Source organism: Neovison vison, chromosome 1 (assembly GCF_020171115.1).
Source record: "Neovison vison isolate M4711 chromosome 1, ASM_NN_V1, whole genome shotgun sequence".
Classification (NCBI taxonomy): Eukaryota; Metazoa; Chordata; class Mammalia; order Carnivora; family Mustelidae; genus Neogale; species Neogale vison.
In genome coordinates, this window is record NC_058091.1 from 22,811,566 (window position 1) to 22,826,163 (window position 14,598).

Genomic DNA, 14,598 nt, shown 5'->3' on the forward strand with positions numbered 1-14,598 from the left:
GAGAGACTAGATAAAATAATTGGTTTATCCACCGAGTTCAAGGATGGAGTCTGGAGTTGCTCAATAAGGACACGTTCTCACATTCTTCATATGTTCACGTGTTTTCTAACGATTCTCAGTGGGTCATGCCAAGGACGGATCATTCACTTGATACCCATGTGACAGCAATGTATCAAGCACCTACTACCTATAAAGCAAGGTGCAGGAACTGTCCAAGGTACAAAAACGGGTTTGACCTTCCTGCCTGATAGCAGCCCCGTGAGGCAGAGCTCATTATCTAGCTGCTTCTGACCATCCTCTAAACTCCCATGGTACTTTCTACACCCACACCTTTGTATAGATTGTATGGATCTCCTCAAAGCAATGGTACCAGAAAGCAGAATATTCTAATAGAAACATTTCTTTTCAGCCCGAGTCAAGAGCACAGAAGCCCAGTATCCCGTACAACCTCTCCCTGGTTGGCTCCTCTCATATCCGTCCTGCTCTTCTCTGCCACCAATCCACTGGATGATTTGTCGCTTTCCTGCCCTTTCTCTCACCCTCTGGCTCTGGCTTTGTTCACATCGGATTTGTTCAATCCTTGACTGTAGTGCTTATATTTTAAAATTTGTTTTCCATTTATTATGAATGTTTTGACATCTTTAAAGACCTTTCTGGCTAAGGAAGAGACTGCCCCTCTTTGGGCTAGCCGGTTCTTAGAGATAGCAAAGGACTGAGCAGGGAGCACAGCTTTCATATGTGAACCAACCAATCCAAAGCCATGGGCCTTCTCTCTGACCCTTGCATGGGGAAGGCACTATTCCTCTGCTTTCTTCATCCCAGGGCGTAGTCAACAACTAGAGACCATCTCTACCACCCAAAGCCCACTGGAATGATTCAACCCAGCAGCTCTTAAACTCTTCACCCTGCCCTGCCTTGCCTTTCCAGGCTATGGCTCAACACTCTCCTTGTTCCTGACCCACATAGACACTTTCCCATACAGCTGTCATGGCATACATCTGGTTTCTAGCATCTGTGAATATAATAAACTTTGCTTTTCCTGAGTCTTTTCTGTTCTCTTCTTGGGGCTATACCTGACTGACAATTACGGAGAAGAACACAGAACACGGTGTGCTCTCTTATCCTGGCAAGTTTGTGCAGAACTTTGTGACTACCAAGGGCCACAAACAAACACAATTTCTGACAGATCGAGAGCTCCAGACACAGCTTGGTATGCATATGAGGCCTATTACTTAACAGATGCTTGGAGACTAATCAGAAATATAATGTGTTCAGCTGTATATGTGACTGTGAGTCCAAGCTACGGAATCATAGACTATACTAGGCTCTCTAGAGAGACCAGAGTCAAGCTACAGGCACCACTACTGCCCAAATCATTGGCTATTCTTTTCCCCACTTTAGTCCTTTCTCAGTCTAGATCACTGTCCTTCGTAAGACCCATCCCCGTTCTATCAATAGAATGTTTCTGTTTTTTTTTTTAAAGATTTTATTTATTTATTTGAGAGAGAGACAGTGAGAGAGCATGAACGAGGAGAAGGTCAGAGGGAGAAGCAGACTCCCCATGGAGCTGGGTGCCTGATGTGGGACTCGATCCCAGGACTCCGGGATCATGACCTGAGCCAAAGGCAGTCGTCCAACCAACTGAGCCACCCAGGCGTCCCCAATAGAATGTTTCTAATGCTCTGTGAAAAAAGGGGTCTCAAGATGATATCCAATATTTTTAGCACCAGATCCACAGACCCCATATTTTGAAAGATTTTTCCACCAAACAGCCATTAAACATTTCCCCAACTGTAACCCAACACCACATTAGCCTCCAGCCCTGCCTCTGAGCTGCAGGAAGAAATGAAGAAACATGATATAAAGGAAGGACTAGGGCTCTGGAATTGGACACACGGTACAGATGGAAGCTCTGTTGCAACAGGCTGTGTGACCCTGTGCAAGTTACACAACTTTTCTGAGTCTTTATTCCCTCATCTGTAAAAATGGGAAGAACGATTTCTATCCCTCGGAATTGGCACATGGTGGGAATTCAGCCAAAGCAAATGTCTTCTCTCCCTTATCTCAGTGCCGGTTTTAAAAAAAAAAAAAAGAAAGAGGGGCACCTGGGTGGCTCAGTGGGTTAAGCCGCTGCCTTCAGCTCAGGTCATGATCTCGGGGTCCCGGGATCGAGTTCCGCATCGGGCTCTCTGCTCAGCAGGGAGCCTGCTTCCTCCTCTCTCTCTGCCTGCCTCTCTGCCTACTTGTGATCTCTGTCTGTCAAATAAATAAATAAAATCTTTAAAAAAAAAAAAAAGAAAGAAAGAAAGAAAGAAAGAAAAGAAACTTGACCTTTTGTTTACCTGTACAGCATTTGGGCAAAGGTATCTTTTTTACCATGCCTTTTGAAATACTGAAAACAGGTCATGGGGTCCTTTTGCACGTCACTGAGACCCTTATTGGGGAAGCTCGGGGCTGCGTCTTCTGGGAGGGTAGGTCTGATCAGCACAGCTAGCCGGCAGCACCCAAGAAACGGGGAAACCCACTGAAACAAGAGGCCGGCTTGTTGCTTGGGTCAGGGTACAGCTGCCAACCTAATAAAATACCAGAACAGATACATGGAATTCTGCAAATTGTCCTTCCACCCTCCAGCTGCCTTACTGTCAATAAGCAGTCAAGGGTTTCCTAACACAGCACGCCTCCTGTGTGTGAGAGAGCTACCCGGAGCGTGATCTCCGGCAAGCTGGTTCAAATCACAGAGAGCAGGAAATTCACACGGCACATGCTAGAGTTTGTCCTGGGTGCAAGGATATAAAAAAGAAAACAAAAGACAACACAACAACAAAAACACCTGCAAAATAGCCCTGAGGAGGCTCCGGGCAGCAGGTGTGGCTCTTGACTTCTCAGACACTGGGGACCAGGACCATGGTCATAAGCCAGGCCCAGCTCACAGGACGGCTTCTCTGTATCTCAGAAGTCCTCAGATAACCCCGAAGCACACTTTAATGTCTGTGTTTAGAGATACTTAAGCTAGATGAGCATAAAGATAATTTAAAAATGAAGGAAAAACCCACAAAGCTTTGAGGACTGAGAAGCTGGTGTGGCTTTCTTTAGCAATCCCTTTCTGTGCTCCCACTTCTCTGCCTTCGGCTCAGGTCATGATCTCGGGGTCCTGGGATCGCCCTGCATCAGGCTCTCTGCTCAGCAGGGAGCCTGCTTCCCCCTCTCTCTCTGCCTGCTTCTCTGCCTATTTGTGATCTCTGACTTTCAAATAAATACATAAAATCTAAAAAAAAAAAAAAAAAAAAAGATTTAAAGGGACTTTTTATTTTGTTTTGCCTCCTCCATTCCTGAATTACAAAGGAATCCAGACCTTTAAATCTGGAGGTAGCAAACTTTTTCTTAAAGGGTCAGATAGTAAATATTTCAGTTCTGTGGCTCATATGGTCTCTGTTGCAACTACTCAACTGTGTGTGAAAGCAGTCCAAGATAATCTATAAATGAATGGACATAACTGTATTCCCAAAAACTTCATTTAAAGACACCAAGATTTGAATTCTGTACAATTTTCATGTGTCACAAAATAGTACTCTTTTCTTGAAATTTTTTCCCCAACCATTTAAAGATATAAAAGCTATCCTTAGGCCATAGGCCATACAAAAACCAGGCAGGGGTTTATGATAGAAGTTTGTCAAACAGACAAGATCAATTAGAACCATTGTACCATCCAAGCATTTAATTTCACCACAATGATTACTTCATCCGAAATTAAAGATAAGCTCACTTCTCAGGCATTTCTTGCATCAGCTAGTAAATAACTCCTGCGGGTTGGTGGACATGCCCAGAGGTGACAGGCCCTGGGCAATGTGGTTCCAGTGGTCTTGGAGGACAATACCACTTTCCACCAGGAGCATGGTAGAGGGCAGGTTGACAGGGACAGAGTGAACTTTTGTGCTTAAAAACGTGCATCCAACAAAGGTAGTGATCTGAACGGGCATGTGCACCCTGATGTTTACAGCAGCAATGTCCACAATAGCCAAACTACGGAAAGAGCCCAGATGTCCATCAACAGATGAATGGATAAAGAAGACGTGGCGTGCGTGCGCGTGCGCACACACACACACACACACACACAGAGGAATATTATGCAGCCATCAGAAATGAAATCTTGCCATTTGCAACAACATGGATGGAACTAGAGGGTATTATCCTAAGTGAAATAAGTCAATCAGAGAAAGACAATTATCACATAATCTCACTCTCATTCATGGAATTTAAGAAACAACATATGATCTCACTCATATGTGGAATTTAACAAACAAGGAATTTCATAGGGGAAGTGAAAAAAAAAAATGAAACAAGACGAAACCATAGAGGAAGACAAACCAGGAAAGCATGTGATGTAATGAGCACTGGGTATTATTTAAGACTTATGAATCACAGACCTATGCCCCTGCAAAAAATAATACATTATATGCTAATTAATTGAATTTAAATTTTAAAAATAATAAATAAATAAATAAATATAATAAATAAGAAATGTGCATTTATCCTGCTACTAGAGCTGATCTGTGCTACATATTAGCAGGAGCCACTAGGTGATCACAGGGCCACTATCTTGATGACCTTGAGCTATGTCCTTCCTCACTTCCCCCTAGTTTATAGAAACACACTGCTCTCGTTCAGTTCTTCCTTTTCAAATTCTGGAAAAGCCTTCAGTTAACATAAGCAAAAAAGTTCCCTGGGGTCAACAGTCATATTCGCTCAGAGTTGGTGAACTCTGGGGAAGGGTGAGGGAACTTCCCCATACTTCCTGTCTCTTGATTATCTGAGGACTTTTCCTTGTTTGCAGGTTTAGCACTAACATCATCAAGCGGGATGACATTTATCTTTCCGCTTCTCTTTTTCTCCTGTTTCCTGCCTTCTCTCCAGAGTCTATTTTTCTCCCCACACTGCTGTCTGGCATCCATCCTAATTCTGAAGCTTGGGAATCAGATGCATGCAGGTTCTAGTTCCAGTCTGTCACTTACTAACTGTGTGATTCCAGACACATACATACTCTGAAGAGACCCAAAGGAAAAGGCTAGAGGAAATGCCATAAATGAGGAACTCATGGAGATCAACCATCCTGAGTGGTTCCCGCTAAAGTCTTTTGAAAGGGCAGGAGGCAAGATGGGGAGGAGAAAGATATACTGAATCTACTAAAACCAGATGTAGGGCAGAGTCTCCCCTCCATTCCTGCAGGCCGGGCGTGCCAGGATAAAGAAAGCCCCTCAAAGGAATTCCTAGAGGAAGCAGACTAGTTCCCCTGGGAGAACAGTAACAAGCCGAACCCTCATAGCTGGAATCCAAAAAGAACATCCAGGGTATAGTTCTATTTCTTTTCTTTTTCTTTTTTTTTTAAGATTTTTATTTATTTATTTGACAGAAAGAGATCACAAGTAGGCAGAGAGGCAGGCAGAGAAAGAGGAGGAAGCAGGCTCCCTGCTGAGCAAAGAGCCCGATGCGGGACTCGATCCCAGGACCCTGAGATCATGACCCGAGCCGAAGGCAGCGGCCTAACCCACTGAGCCACCCAGGCGCCCCTAGTTCTATTTCTTCATCCTATGTAAATTCTTCACAAATTCTGACTAGGGGTTTGAGAGTCAGAAGGCTAATGAATGGCCCTCCCGACCATCTTTATATCTTACCCACTTGATGAGCTACAGTTCAGAAAGCTGTCAATGAAAAGAAACTGCATTAGTCTAATTTTTTGTTGTTGTTCTGCTGATTTCATTTGAATCCAGAGACCCCCTGATGCTCAGAGTAAAGAAGATGCAGAACAGAAAGAGAAAATAGAGTTCAGTTCAACCCCTATGTTTCCATGCTCTACAGATGCCCATGCTAACGCTGGAAGGCAATTACAAGCCACAGGTAAGAGCGTAGCCTCCTGAGATCCCCTGATTGGCTAAATGCTTACACTGGGAATTAATCAAAGGAAGTTAATTGATTTTGACAATTTAAGAAGAAGCAGAGATGCTCAGGCCTGACTGCTTCCTTTCCCATACAAAACTTATTATTTACCCTAGAAACAGTGTGACGCTCAATGCAAACTAATTTTCTCATCAGTCACAGTTGATTAACCAAAGAGACTTTCTTTTTTGTATGGAGAGTACTTAATATCTACAATTTATTTATTTGAATTTACAAATTTAACTCAGCCAATTCCACGGACTTTGCAAGTGCAGTGAAAATTCTGTTCTTTGAAAACGTAATTAAGGGCTGAAAAAAATAAACAAAACTCTTAGAATCACCTTCTGAAGTCTAAAAAAATATTATTCCCCATAAAACAACCTGAACAGCGACAGCAGTGATTGTTATGCAAACTAACGTATTTAAATCACATTTAATAAAATCAAGACTATCATCATCTGATGAGAACACCTTCTACACAGTCTTTGCAACAGGGTACATTGGGTAGTCACAGTGTTCTAGATCAGGCTATGGCCCCTGACTATTTTAGGCTCATTACTCCATCTTGCCAAGAGTGACCTCCCACGATGGTCACTCAGAGGTACTTGCCCCACACAATTAACTGGACAGGATGCACAACCCACCCTTACCGGATAAGGTGTCTCACTGCGGCATCAAACTGCAAAAATATAACCTCCCTTCGAAGGAGGAGTGCCTGGGACACCTGGGTAGGGTCCTGGGGGCTCTGGAGGTTGTCAATCATTTTCTGCAACTCCTGCAGCTCAGACCCTAGAAGAAAGATGACATTTCAGTTAGTGATGGTGACATGCAGGCTGCGACAGCCAAATGAGCCATCGTTTCACCTCTGAAGCTAACTTTTTCCCTAAATGTATTTCTTTTGTTTGTGAGCATACTAATTATGTTTTGCAAGACCAGCAAAGTTTTGTGTTCTAGAGCCCAAGGTTTGACTTATCTTTCCTTCCTTCCTTCCTTCCTTCCTTCCTCCCTCAATAAGATAAAAATTTGCTTTGCTTTTCAGCAGAATAAGAACATACTGTTGAATGGAAGTTTTATATTTTACAAGGCTGCAGCCTCTAGATTGAAAAAAAAAAACACAAGGAATGGGAAAATGCAAGTCTGAGTAGATCTGTTAGGGGCTTAAGTTATTATAGATTATAAACCAGCATTTATTTCTCCTAGCCATGCCATACAAATCAACCCCTCTGTCACTGGCTCTTCCTGTCACTGGCTTATGGGTTAAAGAAGACTCAAGACCATCCACGACAAGCAAGAAATATGCACTCACTCCTATGTGCACGAGCGTGCACTCACACACACACACACACCCTTCTAGGAGCTTCTCATCATTTTAGGAGTAGGTATGAGAGATCCTAAACTGACTTGTTTCTTGGACCCTTACTGCAAAAGTGGGCTGCATAGAAACAGACTTATATGTGTTTTGAATGGAAATTTAAGTTAAGGGCCTTCTGCGACACTCAGTGCCGGGTTGAGGAAACTGGCCTGGGTCTAGATGGCTGGAGTGGCATTTCTGCTATTGGCCCAGGAGAGGAGCTAGTCAAAATGGGAGAGCACGGCAAGAAAATGATGGCAGGGACGTGGGTAGGCCCACACTTCCAGGGACATTAGAATGATCTGAAAGTTCCTCAATTCCCAGTGAGGACAGTGATGGCCCTCTACTTGACTGCTACGGGAAGAAGATTGTGAAAACTGGTCACTGTGCCTGATATGCAGCCTGAGGCAGAAGAGAGAAATGAGAGAGCTATGAAGTATTTCCAGAGTTTCTCTCTCAATAGCTTGTCTAGACCTGAGCAGGCTGCTACCCTATCTGGTCTGGTACTGGATATCTCCCCACACGCAAGGGAAGCAGAGGAATTGAGGGAATGGGGAAGCTGCCCACGAGAACCTGACCAGAGCAGAACCAGGACTGAGAAGAGTTGCTAATACTTGCACCATATGCTTTGGCTTTAGGAAAAGATGAGCAGCCTAGATTCCATATCCATTTGATGCTTTACGTACAAGAGAAAAATGTTTTTTAGGTACTCGTCCGGCCCCTGAAAAATTGGATCCGATCATCAAAATTTTTATGACTTCTCTATAGATCTGATGGTCATGTTGGACAGGAAAGAAACTTCCACCAGAAGAGGAGTCACATTGGAGTGACTCATACAAGAATTTTAGTGGCAGCTAGGAGGAGGGGTTGTCAGTGAGCCTTACTTGTTCAAGGCCTAGCGTGATGGTCTGTAGGTAAGACATTCTGTGGGCTAAGTAGCAACCGGGGGTGGGGTGGGGGAAGGTTTAGAATCCTCTGCAATGACAATGAAAAAAGAATATGAAGGGACACACAGCCTATAAGGAAAGCTCTGTTAAATGTAAAGTGTGTTTGGGGGCGCCTGGGTGGCTCAGTCGGTTAAGCGGCTGCCTTTGGCTCGGGTCATGACCCCAGGGTCCTGGAATTGAGCCCCGCATCGGGCTCCCTGCTGAGCGGGGGGCCTGCTTTTCCCTCTCTCTCTGCCTGCTGCTGTGCCTACTTGTACTCTCTATCTGTCAAATAAATAAACAAAATCTTAAAAAAAAATGTAAAGTGTATTTGGACAAGGGTTAGAAGGTAGTAAAGACCAACAAGAATCTCTCTCTTGTTCCAGTGGCTGGTGTCAGATAATTTTTCTCTTTTCATTTACATGTGTGTTGTATGTACGTCTTCACACCATCACTGCCCAGAAAAATTGTTCTGTAGCATTATCACCAAAACACAGATGTGGAGGTGGGCACTCCTCTTTCTTTGTTGTTTACAGATTTTAGGATCCTCATTTAGGCTCCCTTTTCTTAGCGACACCAAGTGGCTGCTGGGTGGGAGGGAAGGGGGCAGACAGGGTGAGACAGGAGGCCTCCCTGTGAGGCTGGGGCAGATGGTTGCCATGTAGTTGTGGTGGGAAGCGGGGTGTTGGCAGTAGACCCTCAGCCAGAAAACGTCAGGAAACAAACAAGCCTTTCCCCCAAGAGGGTCCCATTTGGGAAAATAGAGAGAGAGAGAGAATATGGAATCACGATGGGCCTGTCTCCATGTGAATACTCAAGAACCCGTACATGTTGCGCTTAGTTTGCCTCAAGAGTTCCTGAAACCCTAACTTTATATGGATAGTATTTGGGCTTTCACTGGCCTCCTAAACCTTTATAGGGAAATCACAGTGCAAACTCCCACAAGCCGATTACATCCTCTGCTGATCCAAAGGGAGTGACTGGCTTTCAGGGAAGGAGAGGAGTTGTCCCGGGCCCCCAGCGCATGCTCAATGTCAAAGGGCTGCTGCTTCCTCAGTCAAGTGGGAGGACCCAAGCTGAAATGCGGAGCGTCCCCTTGAAGAATATTTTAAAGAATATTCTTCCCCTTGAAGAATATTTTAAAGCACCTAAGCCCACAAAAGTCATTTAATCTAACTCCAGATAGCTTGGCAATAGCTGAGAGGAGTTGGGCAAGGAGGGGAAGAGATCCATCTCCTCTGTTCACCTTACTTCTTCTTCTCCTTGCCTCCTTCTGGGAAGTGGGCCAGGAACTGAGCAACTGAGGCTTTTTTAACAAGATGATTATCTTAGAGCGGGATTTTTTTTTTTTTTTTAGTGCAGTTTGCTCTTTATCTATTTTCAGCAGAGCAGAGTATGCAAAACTTTGCACATTCTCCCTGGAGCACAAATGTTTTCGCTGGCAACATGACAGACGGCATACCTCTAATTGCACACCTTGGAAAGCCTGGGCCCCACATATTTCAATGGTTTCGGTTCAGAAGCGTATAAATAGTAAGAAACCGATTTCCTTTATCCTGAATTCTAGGTCCTCCATAATTTGGCCTCATTCCCTCCTGTTCCTCAGTGTCACATGGTAGGCTCACCATCCTCTGGACTGGCCATGTGCACTCTGGCCTGTTGCCTTTGCCAGTGTCCTTTTCTGGTCTTGCCAAGACCACCCATCCTAGTTTTCTCCCTTGATTCAAGGGAGGGCAAGTACCCCCAGATCACCTTCCCTGAACACTCTGCCCTCCCAGCTGCTGGAGGAGTTCCTATGCAGGGTCCTTCTTGGGGAAGATGGCTCTGGCTCTATCTTGGCATCTTCATGGCTTCCCATCCCATCCTTTCACTCATCCCTATCTAAAGCCCAGTCTCCGCACCCTCCCCCAATCCAGCACCTCCCTTGAGAGTGTCTTAGCTGATCTTCTGAGTAAACCCCTTTTATAACAGTCCTGGAATTAGCAAAAGGTCCTAAGTGTGCTTTGGAACTAGATTCTCTACTTTCTTGATTCTTACAATGAAGCCGTGCTGGTAGTTCTGAAATCTCATTACACAATTCTGTGTAATCTCAAAAAAAAAAAAAAATCTGTGTTTTCTGCTGAGCCAGCCCCAAGCCATCCCCCCCTCTTTTTTTTCCAATTTATTTATTTTCAGAAAAACATTATTCATTATTTTTTCACCACACCCAGTGCTCCATGCAAGCCATGCCCTCTATAATACCCACCACCTGATACCCCAACCTCCCACCCCCCCGCCACTTCAAACCCCTCAGATTGTTTTTCATGCTGCTTCTCCTCAGAAACCAGCATCGACCCTCCTCCAGGATCGCCACTCATACCCTTCCCTACGTCTCCCATCTGAACATTTACAGTTTCCATCAGTGTTCAGTGACACCTTGCACATCTACCAGCAAACAAATCAGGGTCTCCCACAAACACCTTTTCTTTATGCACTGGCCAGAGAGAAATAGATTCAGAGTATCTTACACTCGTTTGAAGAATGCTAGGTTTAAATAAGCATATTATCATTCATTCCATCGGCTCTTCTCATCCTTTAAAATCCTTGGTTACCCTGTTATAATGTATTGTGATTAATTAATATTTACATAACTACTGACATAATTTGGCTGCAAGTCAAGTCATTAAAATAACGAGATCAGTTTCCCTACTTTTGATCAACCCAGCTTACTAAGCGTTTCAGTCTTTAATTTACCTTGTGCATTTATCTTAGAACTTAGTGCTTATTTAGGGTTTATGGATTAGCACTTGGCAGATAAAACTAAAGCCTCAATCATTCTTACTTCAGGACCATGAGGCTACTGTTAGCTAACAGAGACAGTCTGCAAAAAATTCTTGACAATGAATGCTTGGCTCTGACCTTGCCATATTAGCTCACAAAGGCCAGAAAGGGGATGAAAGAAAACTAGTGTATAGTAAGGGCATGTGCATTCTTGTAGAAGCTTTACATAGATTTTAATCCACAGAACATCTCCATGAAACAGGTGTTATCACCCCCATTTTATAGATGGAGAGAGACCCAGAGAATCAAGTGTCCAGCGTCCAGTAACCAAGTGGCAGATACAGGGTAAAAACCCAGGCTGGTCCAGCTCCTGTCTTGCTTTACTTTGTGGTTTAACCTGCAAATGCGGAATTAATTAGTTTGGAGACAGTATATCATAAGGTTTTGCCCTTTGCCCTTCTTCTCACTGTCATTTATGAAAAGAATACTTTAGTTCTGTCTTTCCAAGTATTAAGAGCTTTGTATTAGTTAACTAGGTGGGGGGAATCTTTTCACAATGTATGTGTTTATCAAATCATCACATTGTACACTTTAAATAGCTTCCAATTTTAGTTGCCGATTATATTTCAGTGAAGTTGGAGGAAGAAGAGAGCTTCATAGAATTGGAAGTGAATACCAAAGGTGATTTGAGTCACCTCTAATCACTTACCAATGCCCTCAGTTCCTCCCCAGTCGCCTTTCAGGGGGTTAGCACTTAGAGGAAATTCAAAACATGTTGGACAATTTCCAAGTTGAGCAAAACTGAAAAGGTAGGCCACAATGTCATGGAGAGAGGCTATTAGCTGTAGAGTTAGCTGTAAGGCTTGGAAAGCTTCCTGTGGGTAAAATCAACAGAAAGAAATACATTTTAAGAAGTTTCTAAGAGATGGGAGGGAGACAAACCATAAGAGACTCTTAATCTCACAAAATAAAGTGAGGGTTGCTGGGGGGAGGGGGATGTGGAGAGGGCGGTGGGGTGATGGACATTGGGGAGGGTATGTGCTATGGTGAGTGCAGTGAAGTGTGTAAGCCTGATGATTCACAGACCTGTACCCCTGGGGCTAATAATACATTATATGTTAATAAAAATAACTAATAAAAACAAAAACAAAAACAAACCCAAAAAATTGGGGCACCTGGGTGGCTCAGATGCCTAACGTGGCTCAGTTCATGATCCCAGCATCCTGGGATAGAGCCTTACATCGGGCTCCCTGCTCAGCGGGAAGCCCGCTTCTCCCCTTTCCCACTCCCCCTGCTTGTGTTCCCTCTTGCACTGTGTCTCTCTCTGTCAAATAAATAAATAAAATCTTTAAAAAAAGAGAGAGAGAGAGAATTAAAAAAATACATGAGCACATCAATGAGGGATAATATCTTCAAACAAGAATATTAAACATTTTCACAGTATAATACAGGTTAGTAATTACAGAATAATATCTGAAAAACAGAACACAAACCTACTCCTCAACCAGGTTATATGCCTTTGGACAAGGTATGTCCTAGAGTGAGAGGTTTAAAGCAACGTGTTTCTCTTTGCTTAAAGACACTGGTGACCAGAAACACAGCAAAATGTGTTTGCAGGACCACTGATAGATTACAAGTGTCACAGATAAACTCCTAACAGGAACCCGTATTCAAATACCCCTGCCAAGAGGGAACACCTGTAAGCAAAATGTAGGTATTTATCAACAAAGTTTAAACACACAAATAAAAAAGATCAAACTCTGGACTTTAACTATTAACATTCAAGTGAAGGAAAGTGGAAAATGATGATCCAACTTAAAGAAGGTAGTAATTATCTTTACACTTAATAGTTATAAAATATATACTATATATTTTGAAACATCTAAAATTCTTTAGTGAAAGAAAGGGTAGTTCTATTTTTAATTATTTGAGGAAATTCCATACTGTTTTCCATAATGGCTGCACCAACTTACATTCCCATCCACAGGACACAAAGGTTCTCTTTTCTCCACATCCTTGCCAAGACTTGCTATCTCTTGTCGTTTTGACAATAGCCATCCTAACAGGTGTAGGGTGCTCTCGTATTGCAGTTTTGATTTGCCTCTCTCTGAGGATCAGTGATGTTGAGCCTATTTTCATGTACCTGGTGGCCATCTGGTTGTCTTCTTTGGAAAAATGTCTAATCATGGACCTTTGCCTGTTTTAAAGTCATATTTTATTGTTGTTTTGTAGGAGTTCCTGAGTTCCTTACATATTTCAGGTATTACCCCCTTATCAGATATGTGGTTTGCAAATATTTCTCCCATTCTGTAAGTTGCCTTTTCATTTTGTTGTTTCCTTTGTTGAGCAGAACCTTTTTAGTTTGATAGAGTCGCATTTATTCATTTTTGCTTTTGTTGCCTATTCTTTTCATATTATATCCAAAAAATCATCACCATGACCAATGTCAAGCTTTTCCCACTTTCCTCCAAGAGTTTTGCAGTTTTCAGTGTTACATTTAGTCTCTAATCCACCTCAAATTAATTTTTGTGAGAGGTGAGAGGTAGGGGTCCAGTTTCATTCTTTCATATGTAGAACTACCATATGATCCTCCAGCTCCTGGGTACACACCCAAAGTCAGTATCTCAGAGAGATTATCTACACTTTCATGTCCATTGCAGCATTACTCATAATAGGCAAGTTATGGAAACGATCGAAGTGTCCAGTGGATGGATAAATGGATAAAAAAATGTGAAACACACACACAGAAGGATATTATTCACACATTAAAAAAAGAAAAATCCTGCCATTTAAAAAAGCATGGATGAACCTGGAGGATATCACACTAAGTTAAATAACCAGACAGGAAAAGACATATTGGACAATCTCACTTATATGTTGAATCTAAAACAATAAACAAAATGTTGAAATCATAGAAGAGTAGCTACCAAGGGGTGGGAAATGGATAGGCATTGACCAAAGAGTACGCATTTTCAGTATCGGATGAATAAATTCTGAGGATCTAATGTGTAACATGGTGCCTATAGTTAATAATAACGTATTGCATACTTGGAACTTGCTAGGAGAGTAGGTAAGTGTTCTTACCACATGCAAAAGTAGGTAACTATGTGAAGAGATAGATACGTTAATTAACTGGGGTAATCATTTTACAAGGTACACATATGTTAAATCATGTTACACACTTCAAATATATACAATTTACTGATTAATTAAATTTAGTAAAACTGGGGCAGGGGCAAAGAGGGTAAGAAACCTAGGCTGTTAAACCTAGGTTTTCACTTAACAAAGAACAACCAGAATGTTCCCAATGGCCATTTTTCAGTGCTACACTTGACTTAGAAAATACTTACTTGAGTACTCTGTGTGTTTCTAGATTTACTTTTTCTATGGTTATCAATATGACCCTCTAACAGGAAGTCAGGTACACAGAGCAGCCCCTCAGAGAAACAGGCTGATGGCTACGCCTGCGATCTCCACCTGTCATTAGCTTCAGGGCCTCCGGGTGGGATTTTCCGTGAAGGGTGTGCGAGGAAATCGAGGATTAATAAGGAATGCGGGAGGCTCGGATTAGTGTTCATTAGTGACTGGGGAGAAACAGAACTCGGGGAAATAATGAGGCCCGAGAGAAAG

General features: G+C 42.8%; 1 protein-coding gene across 1 annotated transcript in view; it reads right to left on the minus strand.

The window, feature by feature from the left end:
* LOC122909007 overlaps positions 1–14,598 on the minus strand; it is a 157,865-nt gene that overhangs the window by 55,682 nt on the left and 87,585 nt on the right. The window contains 2 exon segments of the mRNA XM_044252938.1: positions 6,582–6,720; positions 11,678–11,843. Of these exon segments, the coding sequence (XP_044108873.1) occupies positions 6,582–6,720; positions 11,678–11,843 (305 nt within the window).